Source organism: Mycteria americana, chromosome 6 (assembly GCF_035582795.1).
Source record: "Mycteria americana isolate JAX WOST 10 ecotype Jacksonville Zoo and Gardens chromosome 6, USCA_MyAme_1.0, whole genome shotgun sequence".
Lineage (NCBI taxonomy): Eukaryota > Metazoa > Chordata > Aves > Ciconiiformes > Ciconiidae > Mycteria > Mycteria americana.
The window spans coordinates 67646932-67672113 of NC_134370.1; the positions used below are offsets into that span (position 1 = coordinate 67646932).

Here is a 25182-nt window from a genome sequence, read left to right on the forward strand (position 1 = left end):
GCTAAAGGCTGTTGAAAGATTCCCCGTGCCCTTAATGGGCTGTAGGTAAGACAACATAGACCCAGAACTGGCTTCGTACCCACAGGAGGGGATCGGGTAGTAGAGGGAAAGCCACACTTGAGCATGTGTTTGAATTCCAGTTTTCATCCAGTAGCAGTGCCCACCTTTTTGTGATCTCTCGGTGGAAATTTCGGCGTTGGAGGCTTGCTGGCTTGCCTGCACCCCAAGAACGTATTGCCAGCGGTGTGTTTGGGTGTAAACATAGGATGTCTTCTGTGCTGGTGAGGTCCTTGATCCCATGCTAGAAGTAGCGGGGCTTGGTAGGGCAACTTAATAGGTCACTGGGAGATGGCTCACTGTCTGTCTGACCCCTTCTGTGGCCATCTGTACCTTCAGCTAAGAGCAGCTTCTTGCCCAGCAGCGTCTGCTCGCTGCTGCTGAATGTGGAGGGAAGCCTGTCTCCTCCCTGCCTCTGCACCTCCCAGCCTTGCTCTACGTCGCCTGGTTCCCTATCATTCTTAAAGCACGGGTTCCCCTTCCTCTTTTCCCCCCATCTTGTCCCACTCCGGGAGCCCTGCTGCTGTCTCCTTAGTCCATCCCTGGCCCCGACCTGCCGCTCTGCTTCTCCCAGCACTGTTGCTGCCTCTCCACGTCTCGAGCTGGGGACAGATTCCCTGACCGCAGCATGCCATGGCCAAGCCCCGGTCCTGGGGGAGCACCAGCTGCCCACCAAACCCCTCGCCCATACCCAGGGCCAGTCTCACGCCGATAAAGCTGTGACATCTTTGTGAACCGAAAGGTGAAATTTTGCAGGTTGTTTGGTCAGCTCTGCACATGGTTTACTTGGGCATGTCAAACACAAGAGCAACACAGCGTTGTCGAAGTTACAAAATGACTTCTTTTTATTAAGCTACCCTATCATACAGCATGGATTTTCTTGTCAAATAATGCAAGAAGCAAGAGAAAACTGTAGTTTTATCCACGTGGAGCCTACAAATCCACGTGGCTTCTCTGTGCTATCGAGCATGTGAGTTTTTAGAAATGCAGCTGCCGGTAGTTTAGCTTGAATGCAGTCATTCTAAAACAAGCTAGAAATAAATAAAATACTTACATTTCAAGTACAAAACCTTGCAGTTGAATTCAGTATGAGGAAATCAGTTTATTCCTTTTCACGTTACCAACTACTGTACAGGTACTTGGGCTGGCAAAGTCTGCAGATGCAGAACAGAGGATGTTTTATGTACATGACTTAACTGAATTATGTGTTTAGTCTTTCCTTTAGGCTATCATGTGAAGCTGTTTAATGTCAGGCAGAAAGAAGATTTTTATGGATGCATTTAATAAGACACGAACCGACTACCGCTACTGGCCCCCAATTTTTGCCTTACGTCTTTCCTTTCTGGTGCAAAAAAAACCCCCCAAAAGTGCACCTTAATTATGTCTCAAAAACAATGACACCTACCAGCTTTGAATTAGGTTATTAGCAGGTAGATGTTACTTTCGAATTATATTTAATCAAGTGCGAGCGACTTTACCAAGGCTCCTGTACAGCTCTAGTATGTGGGAGAACGTTGACGTCTCATCGGGATCCTGCCTTGGGTGGTTTGGCGGCTTGCTGGCTGCCTTCGGTACGCGGGGCTCTCCCCTGGCAGAACCAGTATGGACTGCTGGCCCGAGTTCCTCTGAGACTGGAAGATGCTTTGCTCCGCTGCGCTCCTCTCCGAACAGGTGAAAGTCAACCCGACGCCGATGTTGCTCTTCATAGTTCTGGAGGTGCCATCAGACGTGCCATCGAAACACCTGCCCAGGGCGATTTCCTTAGCGATCCTCGGGTCTTGGTCAGTGACGGTGTAGATGCCGTAGTTGTGTCCCAGCGGGTCGAGAGGAGCCAGCATTGTGTACTCGCTGGAGTCGTTGTTTGTAGCCATGGGGAGGTGGTTCACCAGGTACTCATGGAGCATGCTGTTGACGCTGTCTCGGCGGCAGCTGCCTTGTGGGACCACTTTCACGAGCGTGCGGTCCACGCGGTCTTGGTCGAAGAGCATGCCGCTGCACTTGAACTCCAGGCAGGCTGCCGACACGTCCGGCTGCTGGGAGTCACGAATGCTGCGGACATCCCGGATGCCGTAGAGCTTGCCAATGGTACGCGGGTGTGTCCCACCCATGTTACGAGACCTTACGTTCACCTCTTGGGGTCCGTTTATTTTTACTTTAATGTAGCAGGCCCTGAATTCCATGGGCTTGGGCCACCATGCCAGGTAGTCATCGGTCCAGCTCATGAGGTCATCTTCACTGAAGGGAACGGTGTTGTAGTCGTACTGGTCTCCCTCTATCCTGTAAAACCTGAAGTGAGCAGCGTTGTATGGAGCTTCCTCGCATTCTCTTAGGTTTTCGTAGGCATAAATAGGGCCGTTGTTCTCTTCTGGGGAATTAGGGCTTGGCTTGGCCATGTTAATGCTGAATGCTGTTTTCTTAGTGCTCGAGTCCTCGTGGTCTGTTCTCCTGTAGTTGAGCTTGTTGAGGTACGGCTGTGGGACCCCAATAGTGTTAGGGTTGAGTTTGGGAGCAGAGGACACAGCTTCGAGCTCTTCGCCCCCCATGCTTGCCAAGATATAAGCTGTGTAGGCCTCAGGGTTCTGCTCGTCACAGAAGGCGGGCACGCAGGCGCCGTTGGGACCAGTGACCACGCTGTCAAAACGGCCCCATGCTCTGGGGTTGGAGGAGAAACCCGGTTCTGGCTCCATGTTTATAACAGAAATCACAACCCCTTGGATCTGCTCGCTTTGCAGAAATCTCTCGCTTCTGTATGCCCGGACTTTGACGTAGCACCGTCTGCTCTCTGGGACATCCAGGTTAAAAAGCCGCCTTTCTTTGATCTCCATGTTCCCAACCAAAAAAGTTCTCTCCTCCCTTTTGTGCCGTCTGCTTTTCTCAAGGTTGAAGTCCCCTTCTTCCTCCCATAATCCTGTCTCTGGGTTCAGCGACCAAAGCTTCATCTCTTGCAGGTGCTCTGGCATCTTGACCTGAGAAGCATCCAAATGAACTTTCACGTCCTCTGCATTAAGAGACTCGGTGCCCTGTTCGTCAGTGAAGTCCACGGAAAACATGCCGTACGTACGGAGCGGGAATACGTCTCCTTCCTCGTCTACAAAGTTCAAGTCACTTTGTGTCACAGGGGCCGTTGAGATGTTTCTTGGGTCCAGAAATGTCACACTGGCTTTCACTTTGCCTCTGTAGGCTTCTCCGTTTTTCCTATAAAATGCATCGGGAGGGATTTCTAATTCGGCGATGGGATCATCATCTTCCATTTCTCCCAAGGAAATCACGTTGGTTTCAGTGGATTCCAGCGTAACAGGGGCTTTCTTTCTTAGTAGCTTGATCTCATGAAAGACAGCACCTCCATTGTCCTTGAAGGGCAGAACTTTCGTTGTGTTCACAAACTTCTGCAGCCGATCGACGAAAGTCAGAACCAGTCTCTCTGTGTCTGCTGGGACGTGGATGGAGAAGGTTCCCTTGTAGCCAGTCATACTCACTCTCTTGTTCCCCATGTAGATGTGGCCAAACCTCAGTGGCTCACTGTTATCTGCTGCGGTGGCTCTGCCTCGAACCGTTATTTTGGTCTCGGTGCATTTTTTGCAGCCACATTCTATGACGACTTTAGTGGGGAGCGTGTACCCGCTGCAGGAGATGTCTCTGGTTTCCATCTTGGACACCCCGCAGCAGTAGGCAACGTTGTCCTTACACCGGAGTCCCTTATCCAGCTTCCCAGCGCAGGTCTTCGCTGGGCACTTGCCCACGTCGTAGTAGAAGGAGTTGGTTGCTTTTTGGAAGCAGTCATGTGGAAGTCGGATGAGGTGGCTTTGGGGCTGGGAGTTGCAGGCTGCCTCTTGTCTTCCTGTTGAATAGGATTTCTTAATGAGCAGCATGAAATAATTGTACAGTCATCGCTACGTGGTCTGAAACCCTCAGAGCTAAGCATTGCTTCCACTAACGGTGAGGTTTTCGCAGCCATAAAACAGATGTTTTGCAGGATTTTGGTTAGCTGAACTCATCTGGCCTCCGTTTGGGTGAAGCAGGTGCCCAGCTTTAACTTTAGGTACCTGACCAAGAGCAGTGCTGTTTGCAGGACCGTCCCAGCTCCTGCTTACCCACCGCTGCCATCCAGCCCAGCCTCAGCTAGATGTTCTGCAGCTGCCTGGCTTTCTGCCTATGGACAGACCAAAACGTGTCCCGGGTTTAAAACAACAAAAAAACCCCCAAACAGAAATATTCACGTGTCAGGCAGCGAGTACGGTGGGAAATCTGCTGAAGCCAGCAGACCGAGCTTGGCAGGTCACCTGCAATCCAGAGCTCCGGTTTGTAGAGAGCATCTGGTTCATAACCAGCTCACGCAAGCTTATCTGCTAACGGATGCACAAAATAAACCCCAGAGATCTTTCCTGTGACTTTTCTTTCCCACTTGTATCACAATTTCTGGTTTTCTGCACCCCGCCGCCTCCCCAGCTGCTTGGAGAGCATCGTGCACGTCTTCTCTTACCTATGACGGCAAGCTTGGCAGACTGGGACTTTGCCGACCCCCTGGTGCTGCTGGCCTTGCAGAAATACTCCCCTGACTGCTCTCTCTTCAAGTTCTTCAGAATCAGGTTGTTTTTATATTTGTATAAGGAGGGATCCAGCAGCGAGCCGTTGTGGTACCTGCCGGGAACAGGCAGTTAAGGGGACAGCGAGTGACCGCCTGGCCGGGGCAGAGCGATGGCCTAATCCTGCATCCTGCTGCGTAGATTTTGCCAGACCTCTTGCCTCAGTTTCCCCATGTGTAGTCTGGCTAGGCGGCATCACATAAAAGTTATTCCCCTTCCCCTGGCAGTACTGAGAAGTGGCTGCCGGGCGGCTGGACGGCAGGCGGAGCCGCCAGTCGTGCCTGCTGAGGTTTTTCAAACTCTTACTTGTATTTTTTTCCTCTGCAGATGGCATTCCCGAACCTGCGAGAAGTGCCAGCTCTGCACATCTCGAGGAAACCGTCATTTCCAGCAACCAGTTCTCTGCGTATTTAGCTGTTTTATAGCTATAAAACCACCTTTATGGAGATGGTAAGGAGTTATAAATGGAATCTGTGGGACAGGCAGGACTTCCGTCCGATCAAACTCGAGTTCCTTACCAGAGGTAGCGGTCGGGGGCCGGGCTCCCCAGGGCATCGCAGCAGAGCGACACGCTCTGTCCCACCCTCCTCGCTTTGTCCTCGGGGCTCCTGAAAACGTAGGGTTTGCCTGCGGGAGGAGGAGAAGGCCATCGCGTTACTCTTCCCCTCCTAAAAAGCACGGTTTATTTCTGATTACTGCGTAAAAGCCTCCTGCGTTCTCCCCCTCTTTGGGGCTACCTGATCGCTGCAGCTGCACTTGGATCGCCAGGTTTCTTCTGTTGCTCTCGGGCACGATGACAGTCGCCGTTGCGTATTTCGCCTTCTTTATTTTAAGGGTGTTTTTGCCGTCGGGGCAGACTCCGGGGATCCTAAACATGCCCCTGTTATCGGCCGTTGTCAACAGCTTGAGTTTCTTGGCTTGCAGGTAGACCCGGGCATCGGCAGCGGGCGACCCGTCCTCAAGGGAGACCTTCCCGTGCAGGGTCGCATCCTCGCACATGCAGGCGTCGCAGTCGGCGTTGACGCGGCCCATGGGGCAGGTGATGTTGCAGGCTGGAGGAGAGGTACACGGGTCAGAAAGCAGCCCCAAGTCCCCAAAACGCTCTCAGCACGATCTCGCATCTGCTTTTAATTTAGATGCAATAAGGCAGATACTGCATAAGGAATAAATTGTATCCAAAACATATTTCTACTGATTATCAACAGCTGTGCATTAGAAACACAGGGATGATGTTGTTTTGAACCTGACAATTAGTAGAAAGCAGCCACGTGGATATAATTACAGCTAGGAACTGTTATTTACCTTCCCCAAAGGGCTGAATTTCAAGGAAATTTGAATCCAGATCAGCATGTGAGCTCTTAGCTCAACCCTGGCAAAATTACAAATCCAAATGCCTGAAACTTTGTAGGTTTCTGTTACCAACTCATGCCCAAAAGTCATGACTTCGGTCTGTCTTAAGAGCTGTCTCCCCTTATTCGATGGTATCCTGGCTTGGGCGAGACATAGGTAAACTGCCAGAAGAGCATTATCTGGTGGATTTAACGAATGGTCTCCCAGACAGTGATTCTGAACCGTTGTCATCACCTATAGTGATTAATCCTAAATAATAATCTCTGTCTCTTCCCAGTGCAAGGGCTCAGGTCATTCCTTTTCCAATCACAGAGCATCCCTGTACAGCAGTTACCTGATCATTTTTCTATAGCTGGAAATAAATGGAAGAAATCAGGGAAAACCCGAAACAACTTTCCTGGAGACAACATGGACTATTTTCAGATTTGTTTGACCTGACTTGTTGACTTGTCTGACTTATTTTCAGACTTGTTTAAAGGGGGATTATAAGAATAATATAATTAATTACAAGCCCCTTTAGCAGCAGCTGTGGCAACTCAATATTCCCAACTCTTCTCCTTCCTGGAGATTGCGTGGAGGCAGCTGCCTGCAATCCCTGCCTCCACCTTGAGAGCTGCTGTTACAACACAATTAACGGGATTTTTCCTATATCCCCAGGATCTTTACGGGTCCCTGATGATTCCCCATACCTGGATCCCACCCCCGTCTTGCTGTTTGCCTACAAACTCCCCACGCTCCGCTCCCTTCGTACTCTCCAGCCCTCTCTGGAAGGCATCGGCATCACGAAATTCCGGCAAGGGAGAGAAAGACGGTAAAAGGGCAGTGAAGGGAGTGCAACGCCTACGCGGCGGTGAGATCAGGACATTGTCCCCTGCCCGTAAGTGAGGTTATAGGAGCACCTGAGCAAACATGTCCGATGCAGAGCCGCCCTTCCTCGGTCGCTTCGTTACAGTGCACGCCCCAGAGGTGCTCAGCCAGGCAGGATCTGGTACGCTTCTGCACACCCGTTTGGCCGCACTTTCCCGAGCACTCGCTCCATTTCGACCACGGAGACAAAAACCGTTTTGAATCTTGCACCAGCGGACCTTGAATAACATCAGCGGTGTGTTACTGAGATGCACATTACACGTATGGCTGTCCGAAAACAGGCAGTTGGTTTCTTAGCAGCTTCTCTATAGCAGTTTCTCTATAGCTTCTCTATAGCAGTTTTTCTACAGCAGTTTTTCTACAGCAGTTTTTCTACAGCAGTTTTTCTACAGCAGCGTCTCTATAGCAGCGTCTCTATAGCAGCGTCTCTATAGCAGCGTCTCTATAGCAGCGTCTCTATAGCAGCGTCTCTATAGCTTCTCTATAGCAGTTTTTCTATAGCTTCTCTATAGCAGCTTCTCTATAGCAGCTTCTCTATAGCAGCTTCTCTATAGCAGCTTCTCTATAGCAGCTTCTCTATAGCAGTTTTTCTATAGCTTCTCTATAGCAGTTTCTCTATAGCTTCTCTATAGCAGCTTCTCTATAGCAGCTTCTCTATAGCAGCTTCTCTATAGCTTCTCTATAGCAGCTTCTCTATAGCTCAGACTATGCGTTTGGATATTACGCACCACATGGATTAAACAAACTCAAAGCATGTTCAGGGAGCTGGGAAATAAAGCACGAGAAGGCGCCTGAATGCTTCTGACTTAATTCCCCGCAGGCTACCGAATTGGGGATGATTAAGATAAACTGGAGGGGAGCAAAGTGCACGCAGCTCATGCTTGGTGTTGAATAACTTTGGCTTAAAGGAAATCAAACACACATTGTCATTTAAATGCTGTCTGAGGGGCAACGCTCGCCTGCGTTTCAAATGTGGTTAAATGAAAAAAAGAAAAAAAAGAGGGTAAAATTGTTGGTATGATCATGTTGAATGTCTTTAACCATACTGCAACATATGTTCTCTATAGGGGAAGCGTGTGTCCTATTGCGAGCGCCAGTTTTACTGCGTGCAAACAGAAGCCTCAGTTGCTACCGAGCAGGCTGAGCACGTTAGGGGCCAGCTGATTTGTAAAACACAAAGAGGGTTTACTGAGAGTTTAATATGTGGTTAGATTTTTAAAGGAATTCCTTTAACCGGGCTACTAGATGGTATTAATTCAAGCTGCTTTGAATGGATGAGATATATGCCAAGCCTGTGGTTTGGGTGTCTTTTTTCAATGACAATGTTCTAATAATGTTTACGAGGATGCGCTTGTGACTAAAGTTTCTAAAAATGAGGTCTCTTGGAAACGTGTGCCGTGTCATCTCCCACACCTACTCTCCCACCCGAGTTGTAATAAACCAGGTCGGGTTATTTCCTAGAAAGGCAGACAGGCACACGGCTGGACTATCTGAATAGCGATGGTCGAAAACGAACCCCTGGCTTACAAAAGCAAGTGGCTGGCAAAGAGCAGTTAAATGAGAGCAGCCACGGAAGCGCCATGTCTGGTTTGGAGTGAGCGCTTGGCTTAGGTGGGTGAATTTCTAATCTGTTGGCACGTTGGCATCTCCAGTTCAGCGCCCCGAGCGGTGCATCCATAGACCTTGTTTAGCAATTTGGGGCATGCGGGAGGAGGTGGCCTTGGGGAACGCGGTCCTGTCCCAGGCGGCACACGGATAAATGCCCGCCTGTACTTGCCCTGAGCAAAAATTTAATGTGCAACAGATTGAAGTGGGGTTTCAGTAAGGTCCTAAGCTTCTTTGGGATCGGCTGCTTTAACCTGCAGGGCCGGCGATGCTAAGAAAGGAGGAGGGGAGTCCTGTGGAGGAAAATGGCGTTATATGGCTCTAGGTAGCACCTTGGCAGCAGGAAAAGCAGAAAGCTGAGGACGAGGGAGACGCCGAGGTGTCGAGCACTGGAGGGGACGTGGGGAGGGACAGGGCTACCCCACGGCACTGGCCGGCAGGAACTTACTGCGTCTGGTGTAGGCGAAGGTCGGGTCTCCCCGGCGAGAGCTGCTCCTCGTACCTGCGGGCAGAGGACGCGCGGGGTGATTCGGGCAGGGGTTGCCTGCTCCCTGGCCGAGCACCGTTCCCTCCCGCCGGCCCGGCTGCACCGAGCCAGGCTGCTCAACCCAACCAGGTCTGGCACACCCTCTCCTGGAGGCAAAAACTGAGTTTACAGCTCACTGCTGCCAAGGGCAGACGCTTTAGTTTCCAACTGTATTGGTCAAAACCTCAAGATTTTGCTTTATTTCTCCTTAAAGAAGCAGGAGTCGCCCCCTGCTCTGTGAGCCCCAGCCTCAGCATCACTGCCTTGTGCCATCCACTTGGAGGGGAAAACAATTTTCCTGGTAGTTTTCCTAAAAATACCTCTCAGCAGGTGGAGGGGACCTCTCTCTGAGTGTCCGTGTTTTCGGTGCTTTGATTGTCCCCAGCAGCTAAGAGCGCTGCTGGGAGCGGGATGGAAGGCTGGGAACGTCCCCTAATCCCTCAGCTACGGCATCAGCACGTCCAGCCCTTTCAGTGCCTGCTGGAATTTAAATCCCGAGCCCTGGGCAGTAAAGCTTGAGGGGTTGGGGTATCTCCTGGGGATTAACGAGCAGAGCGGGCTCCGCAGGTAATTAATGCCCAATGGAATTAAATCCTAAAGCAATGATGTCGCAAACTGGCCCGGGCGCGGGGACAGAGGCAGGTTGGAGCGTGTGCTTGTCCCTCCCCGGGCTCTCCTCGCCCTCCCAGCCCGGCGAGGGGCCGCGGGTGCCTCCTGCGGGAGCCGGGGCTGTGGTCACGCACTTGACCTTCGCTTTTCCAGGAGAGAAGCCAACAGCATGTGTCAGCGATAGCCAAAACCCTACAGGAGGGCGCGGATGATTAACATTTATTCCACTGCCTAAATGTCCTCATCTACTCAAATAATACCGTGCGGTTGTAAATTAAGGCTGAAAAAAATAATAGGCGTGCAAACACCCCTTGTCCCGGCGAGGGAAAGCTGCCCGAGCTGGGAAATAACTTACTCTCCAAGCTGAGCATTACCAGCGGGCTGAAGGTTTTCTGTCCTATCTGGATCCTGCTGAGGGCTGGTTTCAGAAGCCTTTGACCTAAGGGTCAATAAACGAGAGATTAAATTAGATTAATAATAAATGATTTGGCATCCTTAGGCTCAGTTTCCTAGATTTCCCTTTGGGTTGTGGCTGGTTAGAGCTGCTGATTAGAGCTCCTGTGGGATGCGGTGCATCACGTGCAGGAGATGCCAAGTGAAGGGTGTGATGGAGATGTCCCACAGCATCACTGCGCCTCAGGTACGATGCATATTTGCTATTTCCCTTAGCGCCCAAGAAGAACTTTTTTGTGCTTTCTGTGTTGGAGCAGCTCAGATCAAATCATCTTTTTATAGCTGGAGATATAAAATATATCCTGCCTCTCCCTGAGCGGGGAGAAATGAACCCGAAGTGGATGAGGTTGGACCTAACGAGGACGGTTGTTGCCATGGGACGTGGACTGGGTTCTGCACTCGCTGGCCGCCCATGTGCCCAAGGGGAGCTGGTGGTCACGGCTGGTTCCTGGGGTGCTTGCCAGGACCGGTCCCATTTAAACTGGGGAGCTAAGCCCGAAGCTGCCCAGCACTGGCTCTTGCCCGTGCCCAGCTCCTGGGGACTCAGCAGGGCTTCTGGGCACCTCCCCAGTGACAAACCGACTCTCCCTGTTCTTATCCCTGGGCGTCTGGCCAGAGCACTTCAGGGCAAAATTCCTCTATAGCCTCGGAAAACAAATCCAAAGAGCCTGCAAAGAGGTTTTCTCTGCAGGACCCACTGGAGCAGAGGGGCAGGTTGCTCAGCGCTCAGCGCTTTGGTACGTGCGACCCGCCAGAGCCAGCAGCCGACAGATCCTGCTGCTCCCGAGGATCTTCTCCTGGAGAAGAGCAACATCGCTGCCTCCCGATGGCTTCGTTCCGAGGCTGGGGTTGCTTCATGCTCGGGCAATGGATGAGGCACCGGCCGGGATGAGTCTGCTCGGAGCAGAGGGGAGCCAGGATGGGAGCCGGGGTGCGGGCTGGACACCACGGGGACTCGGGGTGGCAGGCAGGGATGGTCCCAGCACGCCCAGTGGGCAGGGAGGCTCACCCCTGCTCAACCAGAGGCTGGCTGACTCGCAGACGGGCTTTGCCGGTGCTCCGGGGGCCGGACGGGCGCCAGCCCTCGTCTGGAAGCCGTTTGGCCGGGTGAATGCCGTGCTGACCCAGAGCAGCGCCTGGCATCGGTGTCGGGCCCGTGTCTGCTGGCTCAGCGGCCACTGGCGGGCATGCCTTCGTGCCGGCGTGCCTGCGGGCAGGGGACAGCACGGTGACGGGAATAGAAACGTTTAACCTTCACCTAAAACAGATGTGGCTCCCAGGAGGAGGAGGAGGAGGAGGATCCATCCTTTTGCGGTGATCATCGTTGTCTCTAGAGGTGACCGGGGGCTTCTTGGAGTATCTGCAGCCGTCCTGCACCTTCCCCAGACCTGCGGAGACAAGCCTGGCCACGTCAAGGCTCACCCAGCGTCCTGCCGCCTTCAGGGAGCTTCTCCCAGGCTGAACCAGTCCAAAACACGCCGCAGGGCCCCTCATACCCCCTGCCCACCCCCCCACCCACCCACCCCCGGCAGCCCCCCACTTGCCCCCTGAGGGGGCAGCAGCAGGGGCTCCGCAGCTGCGCTCACATCCCCTCCGCTTCTTGCTGTCGCATCTGAGCCGCAAGCCCAAATCTGTTCTGCAGAGCGCCGCTTTGGAATGACATCTCCTTAAAGCGCCTTTTAACAGCTTAAATACTTCTGCAGGGACGCTCGCGCAGCCCACGCGGCTCCACGGGACCCCCGGCACCCCGTCCTGCCCCCAACATCAGCAGGGACGTCTCCACGCCTCCATCCCTCTGCCTGCAAACTGGGCTTCGTGCGAGGATAGCGTCTTATCCCAGTGCATGCCGGCAGCGTGGGGAGGGTGAAGGCCCCTGAGCACCTCTGAAAGCGGAAAATCCCGTGCACAAGCCAAGTCTTCGCTGCAAATGTGAGCAAGAAGCCAAATATTTTCCTTTTTCTGCACAGAGAGATGAGGGACTGAGGCTTTGTGTTGCTTTTCCCCAGCTCAGTGACTTCAGATTTTAAGTGAGTCCCTTAGCCCTGCAGCATCAAGCATTTGGGTATTTAATTTCTGAAGGTACCCATGGAGCTGGTGTTACCCCGAGCGATACCAGCTGGAATTACAGGTGCTTTATTTTATGCACCCCAAATTAATAAACCTGGGGGGGGAGGAAATATTGCCTCAGCCTTTCAGTGCCTCAGTTTACCCATAAAATGAGGCTTACAAAGACCAGGAGGCAGTGAGAACACCCTGTTATTTGTAAGCAGTATTAACCATCCCCTCCGAGACCGGGGAATGTGGGACTAGGAAATACTTTGATTATGGCTCAGCAAATCCCAGTCAAGCAAAGATAACAAGCAACACATGAGCGGTGTTTTGTGGGCTTACGGCGGGGTCGTGAACTCGCAGCCAGACAATAACCAGGAAAAATTAATCCCGGCTGAAAGCCTGTTTCCCACTCGGCGGCTATTTTGGGAGCCGGCTGCGACTTGTTCGGCGCTGGGCTTGGAACGGGATGCGTCCCTCTTTCCCCAAGACACGCGATGCTGCGAAAAGCGGGGGGTCAAGCAGCCGGATCCCAGCGACAGGGACAGTTCAGCATCACCCACGTCCCCTCTCTGGCAGGGGGCTGGGGGGGAGCCGGCACGGGACGGAGCCACGGGAGATCAAGCAGCCCAGCGTGAGCAAAGCACCGTGCCTCCCCGAACCCCCTGCTCCGGCCGTCCCCATAGCCCTGCCCCAAGCCCATTAGCTGGGATGAGGAGGGGAGAAGTGGGACGCGGAGAACTGCGTCCCCGCTGATGTTTTCCAGCCCGCAGCCTCTGCGCCTTCACCTGCCCATCAGTTAATTTCCACCTCGCCCTCAATCGCAGCTGCTTTTAATGATGCCGCCTTAATAACACAGCAAAATTATATAACCGCTAGCTGCGACCAAGGGGAAAAACTTAGCAGGGTTGGGTTTTTTTTTTTTTGCTCTTGCCTACAAAAACCATTAAAACCCCAATTAAGGAGAGTCTCGTCCTCTCGCCGCGGAGCTGCCAGCCGAGCTGCGGTCCAGGGCTGAGGTGGGGGCTTGTCAGCCGCGGGTTAAGGGATTTGCAGCTGGTTGGGAAGAAGAGAGAGAGTTGCAGCTTACCGAAACCTCCCCGGCGCCGCTGCCGAGCTGGGCTGTGCACGAGCCTCCCCGCAGCCGAGGCGGCGAGGTCGCTTATATAGCCCAGCGTGTAGCTTAGGGGATGGCAGCGAGCCACCGGCTGCCGAGCAAAAACAGATCGGACCAGCGAGGAAACCGCAGGCTGAATAATCCCTTAACAAGGTGATGGTAAACACAAAGCCTCGGCGAAACAGCAGCCGCCGGGGCTGGCGGCGATGCCGTGGCACGGCAGGGTGCTGCCGGTGGCGGGGCAGGGTATGGTGTGGGTACCACGTCTCGGTGTGGGCACCGCGTCCTGGCACGGCACCGTCGCTCTTAGGGGTTCACCCTGGGTCCGGATCCCAGAGAGATGCTGCTGAGCATTTAAGCTGGAGATACAGCGTACAGGCACACGGTGCAATGAGTTTCGGGGATGCTTTTTGGCTCTCGCCCGGTCCGGGACAAACACGGTGCCCACCCAGCGTTGCCTGTGGGGTTCCCACGTTTTGCAGGCGTGGGGCAGGGTTCGGCTCGGTGCCATCCTCTGCACTGCCCACGCTGCCTACGCTGCCCGCTCGCCTCTGCCCCGGCACTGGCTCTGGCAGGGGTCAAATGAGGATGCTGCGGGGATGCGAGGATGTGGGACAAAGCCAGATGGATTGGTTTGGATGCCCGGGGTAGCACAGAGCTGCAGAGGCAGGACCATCCTTGCAAATAAATGTGACTGCGTCTCACTTGAGCCGTGAGGAGATCTAGCAAAGAACCCTAATGCGAGCTCCCCATCTGCCCCAGGCTGGCTTTAACCCCCCCAGGTCCTTCCTCCCTCTGCAGCCACATTATTCCCGTGTAACTCGTGGCAGCCGGTCCTGGCTCGGGGCTCTTGGGTGTTGCATGAAGCCACGTGTGAGCAGGTACCATCCACGTGAGCAGGTACCATCCACGGGAGCAGGCACCATCCACGTGAGCAGGTACCATCCACGGGAGCAGGTACCATCCATGCACGCAGCCCCGGGCACCGTGGGACCGTGCTGCCAGTTTGCTGCAGGAGCCTGGTGCGCAAGTGCCTGCGGTGCACGGCAGAAGCCATCCCTGAGGGATGGAGATGGGCGTCGGGGCGGCCAGCGGCCAGCGGCCAGCGGGATGTGCCAGCAGTGGCCTGGGCTGCCTCTTAGTAATCCTTGCCGGCCCTGCTGCCAGAGGGAGCGGTGTAAGAGGAACATCGATCAAGGTGTCACATAAAAAATAATTGGCGGTGGCCTGCACCGGCTCCTGTTTATGTTTACGAGGGAGAAGGAAAAAACACCTGAGATGTGCCAAAAAAGCGGCAGGGTATTTGTCCGGTGGGCAAGGAGCGCCCGGCGAGGTGGAGGCCCCAGACCTGCGAGATAAACGTGGAGCTCGGCCGCATTTCCCCGCCGTGATGAGGACAAGATGTGGGAAAGGTGCCGAGACTGAGAGCAAGGAATTCATCTTCCCTGGACGGCACCAACCTCCGTCGCAGCCAGCCTGTCCCTGGCACAGCACCGATGCCTCGGCAAGTGGCTCCGGTCCCGCCGGCTGCCTGGCACGCGCTGGCATCCATTTCCATGGGTTGCACGGCTGGGTAAGGAAACGTGCTTTTCTGCAAAAGGCAAAACTTGTTATTCTTTGTGTTATGGAAACCAGGCATTAGCTCTAGCCCAGTGCAGCCCCAAGCGTTTCTGCGTGGGATTGTGCAGCCTCCTTAGCGTAGGTGTCTCCTCCCCAGCGTGGCTCCTGCAAGACAAGCTCAGGAGACACGTCTGTGGATTCAGGAGCGGGTCTGGGATGTGTGAGTTCATGCAAAAACCGAGTCTCTAGAACAGTCTGGTTGCGCAATCTCTCTTGGCTTGGCCATCCCTCGCTGCAGCTCCGGCATGTGGCTGACGTTGGATGGAGCAGCACGAGCAGAGCCCCAGATGTTTCCAGCGCTCAGCACCACTGGCTGTGCCGCGGCTCCGGGAGATGCTCGGCTGCTTTCCGTCCGCCCAAGGTGGACGATGCCCCGACCCGCGGGGCAGAGAGGACGAAGGGGGTGCTGCCCTGTGCCCAGATGCAGCTGGGCCACCGCTCTGCAGGGCTGTAGCACCCTTGGCCGGTGGGGAAGGATGCAACCCGGACTGAACTTCTCTTACCTTTCTGGCTGTGGGTTCAGCTCTCCGAGGCTGGTGTTTCCCAATGAAACCATCGGTGCAGCAGAGCCACGGCCCCACAGATGCATCCCCCTCCTGGATTAACACCCAGGGGCCCTGCCTGGCTCTCGTGGGATTTTTCCATGGTTTCATCACCGATGTGTAATTACAAGGCCATAATATATTTATGCGAACGCTGCCATGCTTAATGCTCCCCCCAAGCCCGTGCCAAGGATGGGGCAGGGTAAGAGGACTGCGATAACTGATGGTGCGTCAGCACCTCCGTGCTCCTCCAGGGTGGTCTCCATCGCTCTTCTCATGTCCCTCCAATAAATCCAGGGGAAAACAGGCTACTGATGCTCATCCCGGCTAGTTGTACCTCCCACCCTTTCCGATACGGCATCGGCAGAGTGACCATCACTGAAAGCCGACCGCACTGCGCTGGGAGGGCGGTGGGGATGGTGGGTTTGCTCTCAGGGCTGTCTGTGGGAATTTACAGGCTGTAGGGTCTGTGAAATGCTCTGTGGGCTCCATGAAATGCCCTATGGCGCCCATGAAATGACCTTCGGGGCCGACGCCGTGCTCAGTTCCCCGCCGTCTGCCCCCGTCCTCCCTCCCCGCACCCTCTTTGTGCCACCGAAGGGAGCTGACGGTTATTTTCCCCTGCTGCGTGTTTCTGGGCTCGCTCCTGTTTACGGAGATGGGAGCTAAAATAACTGATTGATGACTTTGTTCCATCCCAAACACTTTGGGGAAGTTCGCGTGGTTTAGGAAGGCGAGCAGGGAGCTGGGATTTCATTAAGCACTTGGCTCCCGGCACTTCTCCAGCCATGCTCCAGGGGTGGCTAATGTTGTTTTTTAAATCCTGTTTTGCTATCCCAGGAGCTGGACTGGCGATTTCCATGGTTTGTAGGAGAACCTGGAGATGTGGCGGGTCCCCGGGGTTCGCTCTGAGCTCTGAACCACCAGCAAACCTCGCAGCCACCGCAATATTGTTTCACTTAAGCCCTCCTGCACCGCTTCATCAGCACAAAATCACACTCCAGCTGCCTAAAAGCTTTGGAAAAGAGCCCAAAAAATGAACTACTGGAGTTCGCTTTTATTGTGCGGATGAGGATTTACAGGCTGTGGCTGGGAGGAAAGGAGCGAGTGGACCTTTCCCCCCTGGAAGGATTTCCTTAGGAGCTAAAGCCTCGATCGTGGCTGGGCGGTGCTCAGCTCCACGTACATCATTTATGAAAGAGATGACAAAGCACCGCAGAGGGGGGACGACATGAAAGCCAGGAGCCACCGAAAGACTGATTTTAGCTCTGGTGGTTGGGAAGGCTTTTTCTGGAGCGGTGAAAGAGCCGGGAGCTGGGGGAGAGCAAGCGGCTGCGGCTGTGCCGCTCACGGGGTCCGGCCACGGGGCGAGCCCCCGAATGTCTGCTGGCACCGGCACAAGATGACTGCCCCCCCGGCATGTAAAATGGGGGGTGTCCCCTGTTCTGTGATCACATCTGTCAAGGAAAAGGGCTTTTCCTAGTGCTTTTGCAGGGAACGGCTGTTATCTGAGCGCCCAGGGACTGTTACCTGCATCCCTGCTGCACGCATAGGGCCCTGCATCCAGACCCACATCGCCTGGAGAGGGGTTCGCGGGCCACTGGGGTATCCCGGACGGCCAAAGGGTCCTGCCAGGGTTTTCCTCCTGGATGCCGTGTCCATCCCTGCTGTCTCTCCTTCCCCTTCACAGCTCGGAAAAGCAGAGACGGGAGATGCTATGAGAGCACCAGGAGTGTCTCAACAGCGCATCCCTTTTTAATTACATTGCTGATCTGGGCAAATTAAGATAAGTATTCCGGCTCATTTAGAAACTCTCTGTGAGATGGAGAAGGCCATTATTTTCAAGCCCTCCATGAGTAACGCAGGTCCCAGCCTCTCCCTGCACTGTGCCTGGAGCATTAACTCTTCGGGGACACTCGCGGGGCAGCATCACGGTGCCAGGTGCTGGTGTGACACCAGTATTTGCTGGGAACGTCCTGCCGGCAGATGCGGGCCAGCAGCAGAGCCCGAGTTATTGTACAACCTCGGATCGGCGATGGAAACGCGGTCACAGGAGGCGAACGGACGTGATGGGAACACAGCCAGGTCCGGGCCAGGGCAGCACCTCGATGGGGGCATTTAAACAGCAGAGGAAGAGCAGGAGCAGAGCTCCAACCCACAGACCGCTGGCTGTTTGCTTTAGCTCTGGACAGGGCTTGGTGGACAAAGACTGTCCTGTGTCGAAGCACATGTTGCTTCGGGCAATTAATTGCTCCTGAAGAAATCCTTAATTTATTGCTCTTATTTACTGGCATTAGCGTTGGGCTGGGATGCTCTCTGGGCTGTGCACCCGTGCTGGTGGGGAGGGCAGCCTCCCACCCATGGGATGGCGGTCCCTGGTCTCATCTGTGCCTTCTCCTCCTCGATTTTTTTGCTATAGACCATGTCAAGATGGGCCGGTTTGCAGCTGATTTACACCAGCAAAGCACTGGCCGGTTTTTCCAAAAAAATGGCAAAATTCTGCATGACCTGCGAGCGTGCTGGGGAGGGCTCGGGTCTTCCAGCACCCTGCGGTTTGCCTCCCTCCTGCTCTGCAGGGACTCCCGGCTGATGTGCGCCGGCAGCACGTAAGCTGTGCAAGCCGGACCAGGGGATCCGGTGTTGGCAGTGAAACTGGAGCGTCAGGTTAAAAGCTGCTTTGCGGTGTGCGGATGAGACTCTACTTGGGATGGGTAGAAAATGTGCAAGGGATGGAGCCGGGCGAGTGGCTGGGAGTCTTTGTTAAACCATGCGTGAATTTATTTCAGGTTAATTATCGCACTGAGCAACGTGGGGCTGAGCCTGGGCTGGGGTAATCGGGGCTGATCCGCCTCCGAGTTTCGGCTCCAAAAGAGTTCGCCAGCATCCGCGCTGGCAAAAGAGGGCATGGTAATGCCTCCTCTTCCCGGAGCGCCTGTGGACACGAGGGCGACCGGAGCTGTAAAATATCTCATGACCTCGTGCATTGTGCCGAGGGCATGCTCGGAAAAGCCAGTCTCTCCCGAGCTAATTCCAGCGCTGCCGGGATTCCCCCTGGGGCGGTCGTGGTCGTATCAGCTTTCGCCAGAGGGTAAACGTGTGTTTGCCGGCAGCGCGGGCAGAGGTGTTCGGCGGGGGCCAAGCGCTGCCGAGGGGAAGGGCTGGCAGCCGCCCGGTGCGAGCACCTTGAACCGGCTGAGATGAAAACCGCTGGGAGCAGGTTGGGAAGGCGGCACGGGAGATAAGCCCTTCCCGAGAGAAACTCGGCGCAACGCTCCCGGCATCGGATCGAGCGCTGCCTCCCAGAAACGCCTCCCTGGGGGCCCAAATCCGGCCGGGGGGAGAGGTCAGCACCGATGCTCATCCCAAGGGACACCGGGGTCCCACGGTCCCAGGGCTTGGCTCAGAGCAGCTTTCTTGCAGGAGGGTAAAAACAGGGTGGGGGAGCAGAAATTATATTCCTCTGGCTCATTTAATTCAGCATTAATGGCATCTCTCCCCGCCAAGCCCCTGATCCTTTCCTAAAAGGAGTTGTGTCCCCACTTGAAGCTCACCCGAGGGTGTTTTTAAGCCTTGAAAACTGCTTGGAGATACCAAGCACAGGGGAAAGAGGTGTCGGGGGAGGTTTTCCCTGCTTCTCGCTCCTGCAAGCTCCAGGTAACGCTGCTGAGGGTCCCGTGGGGCTCTCGGCTTTCCCCACATCTTACCTCTCCTCCAGCGACACGGAGGAAGCCAGCCCTAGAGTGTAGCCTGTGTTTGGGAAGGAGCATCCAAAGGGAGTGCTGAAACATGGTCTTGGGGCACACAATCCAATTTGGGAGCATGGAGAGAGGAGGATATTTGATGTTTGGAGCAATGCAATGGGCAGGTCCCACAGGGAGGAAAAAAAGCGGAGGATAAAAGAGGGCACGAAAGGCAAAGACAAGGAGAGCAACTAAAGCCCATCCAAAAACAAGGGCAAAATTGTTCACTTCCATCGGTTAGTCACAATGAAAACATTGGGATTTCATAATTTCTTCCAGCTCAAGAAAAATACCTAGTTAGGGCAGCAAAAGTCCTGGCTGGGTCAGCGCGTGCCGGAGCCGGAGGGGACCCACGGCCCCTCCATCGGCGCCGTGGGTGATTTTCCTGGCTTACTGGGGGCAGGAGCATCACAGGACTGGGGTGTCAGGTGAGACTTCCCAAATAAATGCCCCCAGCCGGGGTTTCCAGCCTGGGCAAGGAAGCGAAGCTGCTGCGGGAAAGACGCACCGTGGGTGGAGCGGTGATGCACGCGTCCAGGTTCTGTCGCTCGGCGGTGAGCAGGCGGGGCTCGGCACCAAAGCCCGCCGCGTTTCCTGGGGCTTGACCTCAGGGTTTGGTCTAGGATGATAATTCACTCTTCTCTCTTGTCTGGTTTAGAGATGGGGAAGGGGGATTGTGCTCTGGTCGAGATGTCCTGGTGAAAGACGGAGGAAAGACCTTGAGAGCTGCTGCTCCGCGTGGGAAGAGGTAAATTTGGGGAACTGCTGGGAACGATGCTCTGGCCATCTGGGCTCCCCTGCCGGCGGGGTCCTTGTCCTTTACACCATCCCGGCTGGGTACGTGACTTGGACGGCCAGCATGATGTGCTGGGCTCAGCAACACCAGGAGCACCAGCCAGGGTATTAAAACGCGGGAATTGCAGCGGGTTTGAGCATCAAGAGCACGTTTTTCTCAGCACCACTGTCCGATGGCATGATACCCCCCGGAGGAGGGCTCTTACCAGCGAGGGCTCCAGCGAGGCTCCGATATATGAAGCTGAATCAGAAACAGCGCATTATTTCACCAAGAAACGGCCCAAAGACACAGTTGGCCAATATATTGAGCCCGATGGGCAGCAGAGATCCTTCCCTCTGCTTTGAACAAGGACTTTTAGGAGGGGAATGGGATGACCCAGATTATCCCCACGAGGGACAGCAATTATCGTCCCTCTTGGCAGGCTCGGCAGGGCGGCCAGGGCCGGGTGAGCGGGCAGAATGAGCCGCCGGTTTATCCCCGGTGACCGCTGAGCTTTGGTCCTCTGCCTTTTGCTGCAAAGATTTCGGGAAATTTAGGGTGATGCCCTGCGACGGCCGATGCCCAGAGTCCATCTGTAGCATACAGCCGGAGGCGGCACTGCGCTGCACGCAGCCCCGATGCTGGTTTTTAACGAGAAGGATGAAAACGGGGAGCTTCACAACTGCTTGACTTGTGAACTTTGGGTAAGCAGAGAAGCCGTTCCAGAGGTGAGCTCATTTCTAACCCCGGGAAATGACTTCATGGACGCTGGTATTTACTCACAAAAACATTGCATGTCAGATGTCCCTGACTAGACTTTCTGTTTCGAGTCCAGTATGAGACAAAAATTTCCTTGGACGAGCTGCTCCTGAGACAATTCAAGGCTTGGAGGAGGAGAAGAATATTGGCGGGGGGAAAAAAAAAAAATCAGCATTAAAAACTCTGAAATCATGAGGCTTTTCTGAGCAAAGGGGAATTTTTGGACAGCCAGCCCGGCAGAAGCACCTGCCTGGGGTGACGGTGCTGGGGGCGAGGGTGCAAGTGGTGGGTGCTGCTGCAGGACGGCTCTGCTCGAAGAAGAGCCATCATTACCCCCCCGTAATGCCCAGCAGCAGGAGTTTCTCTCGGAGGTGAAAAGACAAGTTTTTCTCTCTTTCGTGAAGCCAGCACCCCAGCGGTGATTCATTAGGATAAACGGCGGCAGGTTCCCTGCCCTGCGTTTGCACTGGGTTAATAGGAATTACATCCCGTGCCGCTTTCCCTGCATGAGATGCCCGTTTATACAGGATGTCCGACGGAAAAACACAGCACTTGTACTTCTGTTCAAGGTCTGCTCGTGCAAAAAATTGCCACTGGGGCTGTGCCACCTGTTGTGGCTTTCTGATTTCTGTTTTCTCCGGCACGCTGGGATGATCTGTATGGATTTGGGGAGAAAAGTCCTCTTTGGGGAGCCTGGAGATGCTCTGACTGCCCGTGAGCCAGCGCTGGGCTGCAGCTCCGGGGACGTTCTGGGGCAGCATCCCAAAAGGAGGGGATTTCGGAAAGAGCCGAGCAGGGGTGTGTGGAAACAAGCCCTGCCTGCCAGCACTGTTTCCTAATCCTGGGGACCAAAAACCTCTGATTGTTAAACCAGTGTTCAGGGATTCAGCTGAAGGCTGCTGAGCAGACAACATCCAAGCTGACCTTTGAGGAGACGAGCAAAAAAAGAAAACACAAGGGGGTTACTGTGCAAACGCCGGAGAAAAATAGTCATTTTAATAAGGGACCCCACCCTTAAAATAAGACTTATTGCTAATGCATGCCCAGGACATTTCTGTGTGATGGCATGCTAAAAAAATCCTCTCTGAACAGGGACCAAAGGCTTTGTTGTGGCATGAGCGAGGCTTACAATTCCTAAGAAAAATCCTGTCCCTCTCTTGCATCATACAGTCGGGGATGGAGAGGACATTTCTAGACAAAAAGGCAGCCAGCCGGGAAGGAGGACACACAGGGAATACATTCCTGACTCGCTATTTAATTGCTTTAGTGCAGGTGCAAAGAGCTAAATGACAGGGAAAATAAGGATGAGCACGCGGGGCCGAATTAATCTCGGGTTTAAGCAGGAGTCTAACGCAAGAAGGAGGTGGCTGCTGTAATAAATGGGCTTCCACCCAACTTCTTTGTGGTTTCTGTGCTTTTTTTTCCCCCAGGGACCAGGCTGTTCCCCGCTGCGCTGGTGGGTGATGCTCTGGCCAGGTAAGGAGGTGATGGGGAGGGTCCCCTCCTGTATGGCAGGGGTGGCCGGTGCTCGCTGGGCGCCCGCCCTCCCGCTCTGCCCGCGGTGGCTTTGGGGTTTCAGCCACTCTCCGGCAGGATCGGGGGGCTGGTATCCCTCTCCGGAGGGATATCGTTGATGCCGGGGCCGCAGCCGTTAAGCAGCTTTGAAACTGGGTCTTGGCAGGACAATGTCCCTTCACCCTCAGCTTGTGAGACCACGTTTTGGGTGGAGGGCTGGCAGTGCCAGGCGTGGGTCTGCTTTTCTCTTTCCCCTTGGGTACAGAGCATTTTGAATGCATAAATGGCCCTCTGTGGCTCTGAGCAGAGAGTTTCCAGCCTGATCCCTTTCGGTGGTTAAATGCAGAAGTGATGGCGGGTTTGGGGAAACCCGATGGACGGTGATGCCTCACGGGCTGACGTGGCCCAGCGCCTGCAGCATCTCCTGGGTCTCAGGAGCCGGTCTCTCTGCCACACAATTTGACTCTTAAACCCACAAAGGGGAAAAAATCCTCCTTTTTTTGCTGTGCCCAGGAGCACTCCTGCAAGGAGAGCAGCCTCAAAGACAGAGCTCTCTCCCCCCCCCCTCAGATCTCGGGCATTTCCTCCCAAAAATAAGTGGGAATAGGTTTAATGACGGAAAACCTCCTATCCCAGAAAGTGAACCTCATCCTCTCGGGGAACAACACAGAGCCACCTGGGCCCTGCGGTCCCTCTGTACGCCGTGTACTTCTTAATTTAATAGACCGGGAGATGTGAAGGTCTGTTTGCATGTAATTAAAGTCCCTGCGATGCCCCGGGAGCGTGCGTGCCGGCGCTGGCCCCAGCGGGGCTTGGGGCTGGCCCTCCGTCATCCCCGCAGCTCTTTTCCTTTTGCTGGCTGCAGGAACGGGGTGTCCTCGGTTTCCCTCCCTGGCCTGGCATTGCACATTGTGTTTTTTAAGCCCTTGTGAGCAGTTTGTCCCTCCCAGGGTTTCGTGCCACACATCAAAAGCTCTCACTGCGTTCCTCCGAAAGAAATAAAAAAACCCCAACCAAGGTGGGAACTGATAGAGCGCAGAGGAAAGAGTATATTCATTAAAATGGCAAAACGACCTAAGTTTCTCCTTATTAATTCCCTCCTTACAGCATTTCCAGTCCAGGCACGTACCTGTGTCCATCCATGACGCTCCCACGGACCCGTGTGGTCCAGGAGCATCGCTGGGGCGTGTGTGTGTCTGTGTGTGCTGCGAGTCTCCCGGTTGTCTGAGCAACGGGACGTTCATCGCTAACTCCAGGGATAATTAACTCATTTTCCCGTATTTATAGAAAACCGGTGCAGGGAGTGTTGGCACTCATCCCTGACGGGGCCACATTTGGCCACAACATCTTGAATTTTGGCCATTTCTTGCAATACAGCGGCTTTGTCATCAGCCCCGCTGCCTGCTCATTAAGCCTGAAATCGGGCAGCTCGTTAAGCCCGCAAGGGCAGGGGTGCCGGCCCCTGCCTGGGGGTGAAACCCCGGCAGCCGCCTGAGCCAGGCTGCCCGTGGGTGCCCACCTCCGCGTGCCCCACGCCTGGCGTGCCGGTGCAGGGCATGTTTGCATCGGCGTTGCCACCTCCAGATGCCTGCGTACGCCTGTGCTGAAAGCAGCGTAGCTCCCGGCTCGGCCGCCGGCAAGGGGAAATTTTGCTGCTTCGAGGGGTTTGTTGCAGGGACGTGAAGCAAAGACACGCTGGAGCATCCTGACTCGGCACCGCGGCGGTGGGAGACCCGTGGGGCAAAACAAGGAGCATCTTCTCCTGGCATCAGGGCGTGCGTAAGCCAGGTACGTTCCCATCGCTGGGACAAATCCAGACCTCGACATGGGTTTCCCCTTGTTTCTCCCGGACAGCCAGCAAGCTCGGTACTTTTTCTTTTCACCGCTTGCTTGTTGGGTTGGTCTTTGGGGAGGGAGGGGGGCGAAGGCAGCAAGGGGGCTTGGGGCTGGGTGCTGGGGCTGGAGGAGGGCGGCTTGCTGCAAGGTGTCGGCATCTCCATCCCGCAGAGCTGGGGAGACGGATTTGATCTCTGCTGCTCGCGTTATTCGTGCAAAGACGGGGAATGCTTTATTTTGGTATCAGCAAACCAGAAGGTGCTTGAAACAGTAAGAGACATACCCTACCTGTGGCTGGGACTGTTAACAGCTCGTGTCCCTGAGAGCTGGAAGTATTTGCTCTTGGAATGTGTTGTCCCCAGGGTGGTTGTGCTCGGGCAAAAAGGGCAATTAAATCAAGCCGGGGGACTCCCCGCTGCTCATCGGCCCCTAGCCACCCCCCGTGCGGGTGTCTTTCTACCTTCACCTCTTCCTCCTGCTTCGCCTCCCGAAGGCAAAGGGACAGAGGTGTTGAGCTGGTGCTGCCAGGTCCTGGGAAGGTCCAGGCTCCTAAATGCCACCGTGATCCTCTCCTGAGAGCCACTGTCAGTCCTGGGACAGCGTGGGATCCCCCTTCTCCCCTCCTGGCCACCCCCAGGTGCCACCCACGGCCCCGGATCTGGCCCTGGAGATGGAGGCGGACCATTAAGGTTTAACACACTAATGGGAACTGCCGGGGGGGCTCTAAAAAGCTGAGCCCTGCTTGCAAAGCCCCTTTGGAAGGACGAGTCCTTGAGCCGAGCACGGCTGCCCCGGCACAGGCTCAGCCAGCTCCCATCCGGCTGTGACCCGTTCCTGTCCGGGTGCTGGCGGGCAGTGGCTCGTCCCCTGGTCCTGGCCACCGCTCCCGCTTCCCAGCTGCTCAACAGCCTTGCAAAGAGCTAAAAATATATGTCTGTGTGAGCAATCGCTATAGCTACGGCAGGAGTTAGCCAAAGAGGGCAGCCGGGCAGTGTCACCGCGACCGGGAGGTGCGGCAGCTTGGCAGAACAGGCAAGGGCAGGCCAGGACTGGCAGGTTGCTGCGGGTGCCTCTGGCGCAGATCCCACCATCTCCCCACTTCTCCTTATATTGAAAAATATAACACACAACACAGCTCCTAAGAGGGGGTTCACTTTGCCGCTTGCGTTTCGGCAGGGG

General features: G+C 54.8%; 1 protein-coding gene across 2 annotated transcripts; it reads right to left on the reverse strand.

Moving 5' to 3' along the window:
- Window positions 1-876: 876 nt before the first annotated feature.
- CILP (cartilage intermediate layer protein) lies at window positions 877-13258 on the reverse strand. Of its 2 annotated transcripts, XM_075506355.1 has the most exons (10): window positions 13190-13258; window positions 11309-11438; window positions 9953-10036; window positions 8911-8964; window positions 6890-7075; window positions 5378-5692; window positions 5159-5267; window positions 4538-4695; window positions 1536-3895; window positions 877-1211 (listed from the first exon to the last, which is right to left on the reverse strand). In XM_075506355.1, exons 2-9 carry the CDS (start codon window positions 11370-11372, stop codon window positions 1554-1556), a joined length of 3312 nt encoding a protein of 1103 aa, XP_075362470.1. In that variant the 5' UTR covers window positions 11373-11438; window positions 13190-13258; the 3' UTR covers window positions 877-1211; window positions 1536-1553. The 2 variants fall into 2 exon arrangements, with proteins under 2 accessions (XP_075362470.1, XP_075362469.1); XM_075506354.1 differs by having other exon boundaries at window positions 877-3895.
- Between the last annotated feature and the right edge of the window lie 11924 nt (window positions 13259-25182).